The following is a 13,135-nucleotide window of genomic DNA, read 5'->3' on the forward strand; positions in this document are numbered from 1 at the left end:
TTGTATTGGGTTGCAATACCTTGTAAGGTGTTCCTGATATGTCTGCTGCTCCATATGTGTCAGTGCAACAGACAAAACACTGGACACATATATCACTATGATGGAGTCTATTATAAAAACACCACAATCTTCAGCCTCAGAACTGACCACAGAGCTGTAAGTCAACACAACAATACATGCACCTAAAGTAGTCTCAAGAACAGTGAGCATTTGAAACTGGTGTGTTGCTTTGCATTAGTTGTTTCTGTTTTTCTGACTTAATGTAAACAGGCAATTGGGTCGTTGTTAAAAAAACAACCATAACAATCCTGTGATTCATTTTAGAATAACATGATGCAAACAATATTAAATGATGCATATAATCCACACTTAAACTCCTGTAAACAAATATTATAAAACTATTACACCTCTACTTCTTTTCTGTATAAAACAGACCACTAACACCTTCATTATTATATGGTGAGTGGTGCATGACATTATAGCTGCAAGTAACACTTGTTTTCATAATCACTAAATCTATTGAGTATTTGTAATGAACTGATTAATGCTAAATTAACATGTAGTTAGCAAAATGTCAGATCTAGTCACTGTAACCTACCTGCACGTGTTAAAAGCTTGTTGTTTCAGCCACTGTAACCACTATGACTAATTTAATTTGAGCCTGTGCCTTAAGTGTATTTTTGTCCTCTTCATTTTGCAGCACAGATAAATACCGCCGGCCACCACATGGCAGTGTAGCACTCTCAGACGTATTTAATAGAACTACAAAGAAACGTGGTCACGTAACCTTTGACCCAGGGCGTCACTTTGCGTCATTTTGCCGGGAATGTCGGACCACGTGTCTCCCACCACCGGCGTGCTTGTTCACTGACGCGCTCGGTTCATCACTTTTCACTCAGAAAGCAGCCGGGGCAGGGAGTATACTCGCAAGATGGCGGCGCGGTGGGGAGCAGGCGAGGAGACTTTAACTGCGTGCAATATGGAATTTTTCCCTATGGATACACTAGACGAGGTAAAGGATATTTGCTGAACTTTATTTCCTAGCATTTAATTACACTTTTAGTAGTTGTGTGTGTGTGTTTTTGGAAGATGGGCAGAGTGTGTGGTGTGTGTACGGGATGTACACTGCGCATGGAAAAGTGACACGTGGATGCAACCGTAGTATCACTAGTAAAACTTATTCATAAAGTACTCGGTGTTCTGTGGAGATAACAGCCAGGTAACTCTCTTGTTGTGTATTTGTGAAGTAATACGCAATGCTTCCTTGTGATGAGCGGGTAGATTTTTAGCTGTATGTTAATGCTAGCTGGTGAGTCAGTGTGGCTTGGCCGGCCGGCTACGGAACGACGCAGGTTTTCTCCCATATAATATAAATGCCAGTTGGAGAAAATGAAGTGACAGTTGTGTATATTTATTGGTGGTCGACCTGGCATGTTCACCATTTGTATAATCGATAACATTAAGACGCATTTAAGCTCCATCAGTGGGTGTATGTGCAAGAGTACTGTCTGTCCTGCCCATCAACTGATTCATTCACACGTGGTAACAAACACTGCAAGATCCTAGTCCTCCAGCTTTGTCATCATTGTAGCGTGGATGTGTCCTTTTTTCTATTTTATTTTCTTGGCTTGACAGTGGTTAAGATGCTAAATATTCATTTTTGCCATGCTTTAGTTTATAGGCTTCATGCCAGCACGTTGCAGTAAAGTGTCATTAGCTCAGTGTTGATGCACACTATGAAGGTCTTATTATATTTAGACAACGAGTGCAATCACTGCAGTTACACACACACACACCTGTCTGATTATCCACTCTCACGCTGCTGCAGCGTGTCAGGTTTTCATTCAAAACCAGTGTGTGTATTACCCACATGTGGTTCAGTCGTGGTGAATCACATGTTGGATTCCTTCACACATGCGCAGCAGAGACGGTCAATTTAATCTCTGCATACACCCTTACATAGAGTTTACAATTAAGTGCCTGCAGTTTCCCAACATTTAGTGTACTAACGCACATTAAAATGCGATCTTTCAGTTTTGTAATTGTCAAAACGTGAGGTAGGAGTGGTGGTGAGGCCCTGCTGGGGTTTGTTGTAGTGCAACACGTGGGCAGTATAGCTTCCCTTTGGACGGGGTGAGGCCAGGATCAAACATGTCTGCATAGACAGAGACACGTGGGTCAATGTAAGAGACTGGTGTGTTTTTAGATGAAAGTGCAAAATGTTATCAGTTATGTTTGCTCTTATAGGGGGACCTCTATACTGGACTTAGTGTGTTGCATATAACTCAAATCTGAAGAGTGAGCCTTCTACCACCACAACTGATTATTTAATTTTATATGTATTTAGTAAACTTTCATTTCAGATGTAACTACTTAAGACTTTCCAATATTTTCCATTGCACTTTGTCTGTCTTTTTTAAAAACAAATTGTCTGCTTAAATGTATCTAAGTTCAAATTATGTTGAAGCTGTATATAAAGTTATAACTTCCATTAATAAGTGTTAGTCCTGCATGGCCAATAGGCATGTGCTCTGATGTTCTTGTATGTTTCTGATCATAGGAAAATGCCTCTGGTATTTTCTTCTCTTCTTCAAGCTGGAACTAAAAGCATGTGCCCTCCTTGCCCTGTGGGGTTTCCTCTTCTGATTCTCCTTTTCACATGAGTTTAAACTTATCTTCAGCAACCAAATAAATAAGCTAGTTTGCCATATGTACTTGTCCAACCTTTGCGCAGAGTAGACTTGAAGTAGACTTTCATTTTTTAAATAAAATTCTATGGCCATTGTGAAACATGAAGCCGACCCTGCCTGAACAGATACACAACACTGATTTGTTTACATTTGTTGACTTATATATCTTTTTAAAGCTTGAGATGTGTTCAAAAAGTAACACAGATGCTAGAACCTGTATAAGTACTACGTCAAAGGTAGATGTTTTTTTGGGGTTTTTTTGTTTGTTTCTTTTAAAGGAAAAAAAAGTGAAAAGTTCAGTTGTAATGGAAATGCCGCCCAGTGGGCAATATATGATACTACAAGGATCTTTACCCTGTGGAACACCTCTTTGACTAAGATCTGAGTCATCTTAAGTCCCATACTTAAGAACAAACAAGTCGCGTTTCTAATTATTTGCTTAATGTTGGATTAAGTTGTTTGAAATATTCACACATGACTGTAGCAATGAACACTTGTCAGAGTTGGGTCACTTGTGTAAAGAAAAATGTTTGCTGTCCTTATCCACTAGTACTGTGGTAGTACAACTTCAGTAGCCACAGTTATGCACATGTGGGTGGCTGCTTGCAGATAGTTTTTACCTGAATTATATATCCAATTTTGCCAAAAAAAAAGTAAATAAATCTGCTTTTTCTCCTCTCTAGACTGCTGTGCTGAGCTCTGGAGAGACTCTGGAAGCCCTTCAAAGCTGCTTAGACCCCTCCATCCTTTCTATATTTGAGGACACACCGACAATAGAGGCAAGACTCATTTCACATGCTTGAACTCAAGTATTACAGTAACCTGAGAGAGATCTATGATGTGTAAGCCATGTACAGTTGTTTGTTTACACTCCCTGTAGTGAACGCTTTGACCTAATTTCCATGTGTTTTTATTTAGACTAAAGGACTGGATGAGGAGAGCGAAGCCACGCTGCTAACCGCCCTGACAGAGATCCTGGACAATGTAGATGATGAGAACCTGTCCCCGTTTGACACACTGCCTGACTCAGACCTGCTGTCAGGTCAGAAGGGCAGGGAACACTCTCCGGTTAGTGCCCAGCTGTCATACATAACTCTGAAAGTGTCTCGGATTCCTGCTCTCGACAACCCCCCCCCCCCCCCCCCATCTGGCCTTTGAGCTTGGGGCAGAGAGAGTGAAAGGAGGTGGAAGGGCAATCTGCTCACCTCTGGTTATAAATATACCTCTTGTTCATTGTTTCAGATGTTTATAGATATAAGATTTACCCCTAAAGTGGATAAGTATTAATGTCCTCATGCTGTTCTTTATCTTTCACTCTCCAGCTCCGGAGATTGCTGTGTCTGTCTCGTTCCCCTCCCGACAAAGACTCACTATGCAGTGCAAGACCCATATCAACTGGAAAGGTAGCTTTGTGCATAATTAATGTGTATGTAAACTAGAACAACAGCCAGATTTCAGCGTTTGACTGGATGTTTGTTTCCTTGTCTGCGCCCAGAGCCTCCCCAGGATACATGCAGATTCTCTCCAGAGGAGTGATGGAGAGGAAGAAGAAGATGGCTCTCTCACTCTGAGCCCAGTGAGACTCAATTCATCTCTTGACAGTGCCCTTTTAGACTGGGAAGGTCCGACCCTCCCGCTCTCTGTCACCTTTGAGCAGGAGGGTGAAGATGGCGTTTCGGTTAGCCTGGGGGACTTGGTCAGGCATATGCACCCGTATTGTATGGCCATTTGTGTAGAGAACGACGATGGGGAACAGATGTTGCCCGAAGGAGGGATCCTCCTGGAGGTTGTGGACCAGGGGGAGAATGGAGAACCCATCCTTGCCATCCCAAACATGGATCTCCCGGTCTCTCTGCCGCTCGAAGAGCAGTCTTCAGAGAATGAGCAGAAACTCGCAGATGAAGCAGAAGAGGCGGCCTCTGACAGCTCGGAGCATATAGTCGTTGATGATGAAGATGTAACAGTCGGCGAGGCTCCAGTGAAAGTTACAGCACGTCCAGATGTGAAAGATGAGATGATCATAAAGAGACAGAAGGAAGATATTAGAGAAAAAAGCTCCTCCTCGAGGAAAAAGAAAAAGAAAATCAAAGAACACTGCCAACCTGAACCTGTGGAGGGAAGGGTCCTTAGGAGCGGTACACTAAGAAAGACGGTACAGGAAGCACCCATACAGCCTGAAAAAATGTCAGTCAAAGAAAAGAAAAAACACAAAATCCCAAAGGTTCCTGTTGCCTTCACTCCAGCTTCTTCCTCTGTGAAGCCTAAGAAGCTAAATCCATGCCAAACCGAAACACAAACAGAAATCGCCACTACAACACTATTGCCTGAAGTGAAAGCGCAAGTTGCCACATGTGTGTCACCCAGACAGGACACTGCTCTGTTAAAAGATGCCCCGGAGGAGAGTCGGTGTAGCAGTTCACCCACAGCAGTGAGCTCCCAACAGCCCAATGAAACTCCTAAACAGCCGGGCCCAGCCCCCGAGAAGCTTGAAGACTCATCAGCAGCTCCCCCTGCTGCCCTTGCCCTGCTGTCTTCAGAGAGCCCTGCAGCTGCTCCTAGTCCCGTAACACCCCAGATGACACCACCTGTTTGTGAGGCCCTCCCTCCTGTGGCCACTGCAGTCCCAGAGCCGAAACCCAAATCCCTCAGTCTAGCGGAGTACCGGCGGCTCCGGCAGCAGAAAAAGCCGGCGCCGGTGGAAAAGCAAGACGATAACAGCACCAAGTGGCCCTGCCTGCCAGAGCTTCCTAAAGAGCTGCCCCCAATTCCCTGCCTGCCTGACCCCAGCCCCAAGGATTCCCGACGCCCCAACCCCCAGGCAGCGAAGAAGGAAGTGGAGGAGGTCAAGCCTGCCTGGCAGCCAAGAGGACCGGCTGCGCCACCCACCCCCGAGGCTCTGCTGGTGCCACCAGCCTACATGGTTGCTTCATCCAGCAAGGTTTCCGCTGCTACTCCTGTTGCTAAACCCCAGCAAACACCTGAACCTTCCAAACCTTCTCTACCTGAAAAACCCTCAGTTCCTGTCGCTAATTCAGGGAAGGACTTGCCCACAAATCAACATGCCACTGCTCAACCTGCAGTACCTTGTGTGCCTCTGAGCTCCGAGTCTCCAGCTTCTTTAAAACATGCCACTCAGTTCATGTCGTCAGCAGATGGGAAGTGCTCTCCCGTTCTTTCGGGAGGAAAGGGTGGAGTCGATGAAAAGCCCCAATCTCAGCCTTTATCTCTAAAATCTGTGGAGCTGATTAAACCCTGTCCTACAACCACTACAGAGTCAATCAAACCCACCGCTGCTACTGTGTCTGCCTCCAGTGCCCCCCAGAAGACCACTGTTGTTTCCCAAAAGGTGCCTGAGGTCACCGCTGTTACCACGTTAAATAGCCCCATCGCAGCTGATAACAAGGCCTCCAAGCCCACAGCCAGTGGTACCCAGCAGTGTTCCTATTCAGCTGCTCAGCCCTCAGACTCCCAGAGTCTGAAGGCACAACCTGTTGTGCTTGAAACTAAAGAGAACTCCACTACAGCAGTGAAGCCCCAAAGGGCAAAGAACCCCACACAGGAGCTGATTGAGGCCTTCACCAGTGAGATCGGTGAGCTCAAAGATGATTGCTAAAAACATAATATAATATATATATATTGTAATTTTATTCATGAAAGGCTGATAGTAATTGCCATTTCATTTCCATACCTTTTTTTTTTTTTTTGATGGAAGTCATGTTTTCTTGTGGACAAATAGACATTCAAACAATTAAGAGACATACCAGCTACTGGTATTTTATCTCTAGTGCCTTGTTGGAAAATTGCCTTGTCAGTGTCTCATCTCTGCTGCACTGGAGCTCTAGCCTGCACTTACTCTGTTCCAGTAGTTGCTGATGTGCAGGAATCCCATATCAGAAATGAATTATTTTATTGTTAATGCAGTAAAATAATACGCAGTGTCACTGTATAAATTGAAACACTTTCACCCCTGTGTAACTCCTAGACTATTCTCTATAATCATCCTACACCTGTGTGTCACCACTGTCTTGTTCTGTTTCAGCATAACTGTAAACACATTTGTGTATAAGAGCATGTATGCTCAGACACTCTACCCTGTGTGAATAATGGTTAAATAAGTACAATTCTGTTTTTTTATAATCCAGAACATAATGTTATGATCCCTTTTTGTAGGTATTGAAGCTGCTGATCTGACCAGCTTGCTGGAGCAGTTTGAGGAAACCCAAGGTAATCAATAATGGCTGATTTTTACTGTGTCGATTGAGTATGAAAGAAGTGCTCAATTTCTCAGTTCACTCCATGTTACACATTCCATAGTTTTTAGTTTTTATTTTTGGTGTTGCCTAAGGGAGGTTATGGTAGGCCAGTAACTTAGTGGGTTGCTTAGTTTACTACCAAGCTAAATGTCATCAGAGTATCAGTTTTCCTGGTTTTGTAATAGCAGGAAGTGGCACAAAACATTATCTCTGGTCAGTAGTGGTGTGTTGGTGGGTAGAAGGACTTGGTCTTAAAAAGACAAGAGTATCTGCTTGAAGCTTGACTGATAACAACAAATACAGTGCTGTTGTGCATACACTTAGGGGTGGCATCATCAGTGAAGTTAGATGACCATTCCCTAATATCTTTCACCAACAGAGCACATACAAGGTCTATCTCATAGTCCAGCAAAAGTGACCTACGGAACAGAGATATTATCGGGCTGTTCATATGAATTTGACGCTTATCTGATCCCCTGGAAAAGTGTTTTAAACATTCAAAGATTGTTCATAATGGCAGGATTTTTTTTTTTTTTTTTGTTTGTTTGTTTTTACCCCCTACTGAAACATTCCCCTTTAAGAGATGGGTGCTGTGGGGGGCAGAGAAGCTGCTTTGTGCTCTTGCCTGCTCAGCTGCTGGAATTTTGCCCTGTCCGCAAATCCATTTAACTCTCACCCTGCTGTCTTTGTTTGAGCGGATGTACAAGCCCAAACTCTAACAAGTGCTTGGACTGTGTGTGCCATTACTCATGTCAGTGGATGTGTTATTGAACCACTGTACTGTTTGCTATGCCTAATGTAGCTGCTGGCCATTTGGTGACATTCTGTGCAAAATACACTGAACAAATATCACCCAGTATAAACGCATTATTCTCTACATGTATACTGACAGATTATCCATACAGTATTTTGTAATTTTTGTTGCTCCTTTATCTCATCTGTTAGTCCCTGTGCTGATGCACTTATTTCCCTGTCCTTTCTCTCTTCAGCCAAAGAGGAGCAATGTGTGCCGGAGGTCTCTGGTAGAGCAGCAGCTGTAGGAAACTCGAGGTGAGTTACCCTACAGCCCTCACGCTGCTCTGTGTGAGTGATGGAGCAATGGTTTCTCTGGAAAAGCCCTGGTCACGTGAAACCTGTTTGCTCTATGTGTGCGTGTGTGTGTGTGTCTGTGAGCTTGTGTGTGAAGGTGATACACGTTCACCTCTTGCCAAGACCTACCGTAAAGCCTGCTGTTGTCCAGCCACAGTGATGGCCTGTTTTTGGTCTGGACTTGGCTGCACTCCAAAGACAAATGAGGTGAATGATACACTATTTACCAGTGATACAGTAACACGCTCCTGTGCTTGCTTTGCAGTTTTGAGTTGGCTCCAGAGAAAACAGTTGTGGAACGTGTGAGAGCTAATGACCTCTCCAGTACGGCAGGTAATTCTACATGTTGTCTTTGGCTTCAGAATGGGTCCATTAAGTTAAATCATTAAAGAAACAAAACGCATACAGTGAAAGTGACTTTTTTTTTCTTTTCTTTTTTTTTAATCATTATAAAGGAGCAAATTTGAAGTGTTTCCTTTCTTATTCTGCCCTTGTATTGCTCCTGTGCTCTCATTGCTTTTAGCATCAAAACAGCAGTCATTAGAAATGGTTAACAATAGTACATTGTGATCAGAGATTTGCTACCTTGCAACACAGATGACCATGTGCTCTTGAATGTTGTGTATAATTTTGATGTACTTTCTTTCCCTCTGCTCCAGCTCTGACTCCTCCAGCCACTCCTCCCCACCAGGTGTGGAAACCTCTGGCCCCTGTGGCCCTGCTGGGGAAGAGCAAGGCCGCTGAGGCCTCCAAGTCGAGCCCCTCCAAGGTTATCCAGATAGAGGCTCGCCCACTGCCCACAGTGAGGTCCCGCAGTAAACCCACTCCTGCCGCCACCACTGTAGACCCCGACTTGGCATGCATGGACCATGACTATTGCATCCCCAACAAAGGCACTTCCACTGGAGAGCCAGGCAAGCGCTGGAATGTCAAACAGCAATCTTTTATCACTATTAAACCCATCAAGCAAGCCGCTACAGCCACCACACAGACACCAGCTGCGCTGGCATCGTCTGTCCCGTCTACCACAAACCTTGCCGTTACAACCAAAACACAAAGTTTTCCACTGACAGAGCCCCTGGATCACAGGACAGATGAGATGGAGGGGAGCTCTGTACTGGAAACTCCTGATGCTTCTCCTGCACGAGAGGAGACCGATTCCGCTGTTAAAGAGAGCCACAGGAGAGGGCCTTTTGGGAGGGCCTACCGTCAACGTGCTGCCTCTCGCACACCCAGCCCCGGATCTAGCCCCAAAGAAAGGACTGGAGGCCGACCTAGAAAAAGAAGATCCCACCGTTCTCCCAGCCCTATGTCCAGCAGCTCAGAGTCAGACTCTCATTCCTCTAGATCTCGGTCAAGATCACGGCCTCCATCTAAGAAAAGGTTTGGCCCTTTCTCAAAACATCTAGATGATGCAGCCTCTTAATACTGGTTTCTAGGAGGTATGCTTTTCTTTGTTCCTCACCGGCATTCCTTCCTTTTCTTCTCTAGGTATCGCCCCCGTCACTCTGAGAGCAGTTCCAGCTCCTCATCCCGCTCCTCATCTCGGTCCTCTCCCTCTGTGTCCTGCTCCCCTCCCAGGAGGAGGAGGTATTCATATTCCTCCTCTCGTTCTGGCTCGTGGAGTCGCTCCAGGTCACGATCTCAATCCCCTCGGAGACAAGCACAGTGGAGCAGAAACAGTAGATTGTACAGGTACAGTTTATGAATCATGCTCATCTGGGTGGGAGTCCTTACATGGATTTTCCAACTGTTTCTCTTGTGCATTACAAATACTTTGATGCACAGTAAAAAAAAAAAAAAAAAAAGACTAAACGCTTCATCTTGTCTTCCTCAGTCCCTCATATAGACCTGGCTATGGTCACAGTGAAAAGATGGATGTGCAAGAGGTGAAGAGACGCAAGGAAAAAGCCATTGTAAGTTTATTTTTCTTGGACTACACTAGTACAGTTTGAGTAAGCAAGTTATGTTATATTGTAACATTCAATCACCTGATTGACTCTTCCCTCAGGAGGAGCGCCGGGTTGTTTACGTTGGTCGAATTCGGGGTACGATGACCCAAAAAGAACTTAGAGAGCGCTTCACTTTATTTGGCGAGATTGAGGACTGCACCCTGCACTTTAGAGACCACGGGTAAGTCCATAAACGGCAAGAATTACACATGCATATATTTCTCTGTTTGCTTGTGTAATGAAGGATTGCAGTTGGAATTTTAATAAGGCTGCAAATTGCACTGTCTTTGAACCTTTTTGGTCTTGTCAGTGACCTCTTAGGCCAAGCTACAGTGCTAAAGCAAAGTTAGGCTTGTTCATAACTGGAGCTTCCTGGCAACACCCCCAGGCCGCTCTTTTAAAAGCAAGCCACAGCTCAAAACTGTACAAGACCTGTTCCTTCACTAGACCTCTGACAATCTGTAAACAAACACAGGCTAATATTTTGTTTCTGTCACAGGGACAACTATGGCTTTGTGACCTATTACGACACCAAGGATGCTTTCAGGGCCATTGAAAATGGAAGCAAGCTGCGCAAGCCTGATGAGCTGCCATTTGATCTCTGTTTTGGTGGACGGAGACAGTTCTGCCAGACGGGCTATTCTGACTTGGGTAGGTGTGGCTTTAAAATCGACAAGACGCCACAAAAGTTCCTGTAGCTCCTACCCAGAGCACTGTTAACCTATTCAGACAGTATTGATGTGGTTTGCAGAAGATTGAAGATACTGACTGCAGTTCATCCTGATACAGTGTGTTCACCACAAGCTAAATGCAGCTGAGAGCCATTGTACTTTGTGAAGTGCTGCCAATAACTCCAAAACTTGGCAGATAACATGCCCGCTGTTTGAAAGGATGATCACACAGCAGGAAGAAGGCAGACATATTGTATATTATATTGCATAGTGTCCTTTAGTGTGATGTCTGTGTTTTTAAAAGAGAGGTACTTGTTAAATGTATACATTAAGATATAGAATGTTGAACATTTGACAGTTCTTTAGCTTTCATACAGTCACAGTCTCTTTTATGGCTTTTAGTTGCTAGCAGGGCTATAGCTAACATTACAGAGACCCAGGTCATATCCTCTGCATTGATTTTGTGAATGTGGAGGTTTTATTGACGCAACCAGTATGAATGACATTACACACACATTACACATGATGGGTTGATTCTGGGGTTCCTGACTCATCACTCAAATTTTACTTTTTATTTATTCATCATGTAGGGCGATAAGGTTTATTGAGTAATCGGTATTCATTACGACATTCTTACACAGGTACTCAGTTCTCATTGGACCACACCCATATTCAAACTGCATCTTCCACAGTTGTGACGCTATCGGGCAAAATCCGTCGCCCACCCATGCTTGCGGCTGGTAATAAATGTGGAAATTAAGTCATCAGACGTGTGTATGTGTGTCTCATCATGGAAAAATTATGGTCCTGGAGACACCAACTGTAGTTTGACCTATTACCACAGAAGTGGTTTTGGGTACTTAAGCAAGTATTTGCCTGTCTGTGGACAGATTTTGTCACCACACTAACATCACAACTGTGCAAGATACAGTCATGAAACTTAGTGGACATTAAAATGAAGGTGATTCAGAGATGAGTGTGTACTGAGTACTCCTGTAATACCGTAGTAATGACTCATGGGTCAGAACATGTTGATGGGCATTGCTCCAAACACAAGATGGTCTCTAGTTTGTTTGGTGACGAGTCAGACATTCGGGATAGGTTGTGCTGGGGTTGCACTCATCACATAATAAAATTGTGGCTACACCCATGGTTTTTAGAGTCACATCAAGCTTTTGAAGTAGTTCAACCCAAATGCAGCATGTACTGTTATTCTTGTCCCTTTTTATTTGTATATGATGCTGACCTTCTGTCCTTCTCTTTTCAGATTCGAGTAGAGAGTATGATCCATTGCCTGTGAAAGGCAAGTTTCAAGCACTAGACTTCGACACTTTACTAAAGCAGGCCCAGCAGAACATGAAGAGGTAACAAGAGGCCTGCAGCAGGAAGCAGCTCACACTTACCTCAGAGCCAACAGCTGGCTCCCCACCTGCAACACTGTCATTACATTTTAGTTGTTGCATTACTTTTCTTTTGTTTGTTTTGTTTTGTTTCTGCAAGCTAACACCTTCTATTGAAGTGAAGATTTGTAATGAAAGTAGTAAAAGACGTTAAAAAAAAAAGGAATAAGTGAAATAAGATAATTTTTTAAAGTTTATTTAAATGTACAATCAATTTGAATTGTATGGAGAGAGAGAGAGAGAGAGAGAATCATTTTTAAAAGGGGAAAAATAAGTGGAATGGAGCTCCCTAATTCTTGGGAGAGGATGTAATACATTTAAATGTACTACAAACCTAAATTAAAAAAGATAAACTGAAATGTGTTGCTTCTTTCACTCCAGCTCACCTGTGTCTTTGCATTTGTCACTGTTTGGTCACATCTTTAAAAACATAAAATATTTGTCAATACTTCACACAAGACATTTTGTCAAAGCATGTGTAAAAACTGAATAAATGATGGCTGAGTTAAATTTTGCTGCTTCAATTTCAGGGTTCTGGTATAAACCTTTTTTCATATTTCATGTTCATCATAGCAGGATAAGTACATGTGAAACAAATTTCATTAACCATGACTGTGAGCCAACATTTTAAATACCAGGGCCCTGGCACTAGCTCAACTAAGTGGAATACTCTCATATTTGTTTTAATTTTATCTGTGCTTTTCATGCTATGGCATGCCAAAATGTCTGCAAATGTTGACCACACGCACTGTCACAGCTTGCATGGAACAAAAGAACAGAGCTCTTTAATGTTAGTAATGCCTGAGGCTTTAACTACTATGACAAGTTTAAAAGTCTGATATGAAAAAGTCATATCACATAATGCACCAGCTTTCATTAACTAATGCACATCTGTGATTACTTTGGGTAGTTAATTACTCTATTAGAAGTTCTGTTTAATTATGTAAAAGTATAATTGGACATGTCCCCGTGATTTAGAACAAAGCGTGTACTTTGCTGACACAGGAAGCACAGGCTCAGGTCAAAACAGATGAGCAGCACCTCCCCTCTTTTGAATGTGCTGTTGGAGCTCAGCTACAT

The 13,135-nt window shown here is 43.5% G+C and overlaps 1 protein-coding gene across 1 annotated transcript; it reads left to right on the forward strand.

Annotated features, from left to right (window-relative positions):
• The first annotated feature begins 928 nt into the window (after window positions 1–928).
• Window positions 929–12,524, forward strand: pprc1 (peroxisome proliferator-activated receptor gamma, coactivator-related 1). Its single transcript, XM_022762045.1, has 14 exons — window positions 929–1,012; window positions 3,374–3,469; window positions 3,609–3,758; window positions 4,013–4,093; window positions 4,186–6,280; window positions 6,861–6,914; window positions 7,933–7,993; window positions 8,298–8,365; window positions 8,692–9,415; window positions 9,524–9,727; window positions 9,870–9,948; window positions 10,044–10,165; window positions 10,484–10,635; window positions 11,923–12,524. The coding sequence occupies exons 1-14, from the start codon at window positions 932–934 to the stop codon at window positions 12,021–12,023; spliced, it is 4,068 nt and encodes a 1,355-aa protein (XP_022617766.1). The 5' UTR covers window positions 929–931; the 3' UTR covers window positions 12,024–12,524.
• The last annotated feature ends 611 nt before the right edge of the window (window positions 12,525–13,135 follow it).

The sequence above is a fragment of the Seriola dumerili genome, unplaced genomic scaffold (assembly GCF_002260705.1).
Source record: "Seriola dumerili isolate Sdu_G_001 unplaced genomic scaffold, Sdu_1.0 BDQW01000024.1, whole genome shotgun sequence".
NCBI lineage: Eukaryota > Metazoa > Chordata > Actinopteri > Carangiformes > Carangidae > Seriola > Seriola dumerili.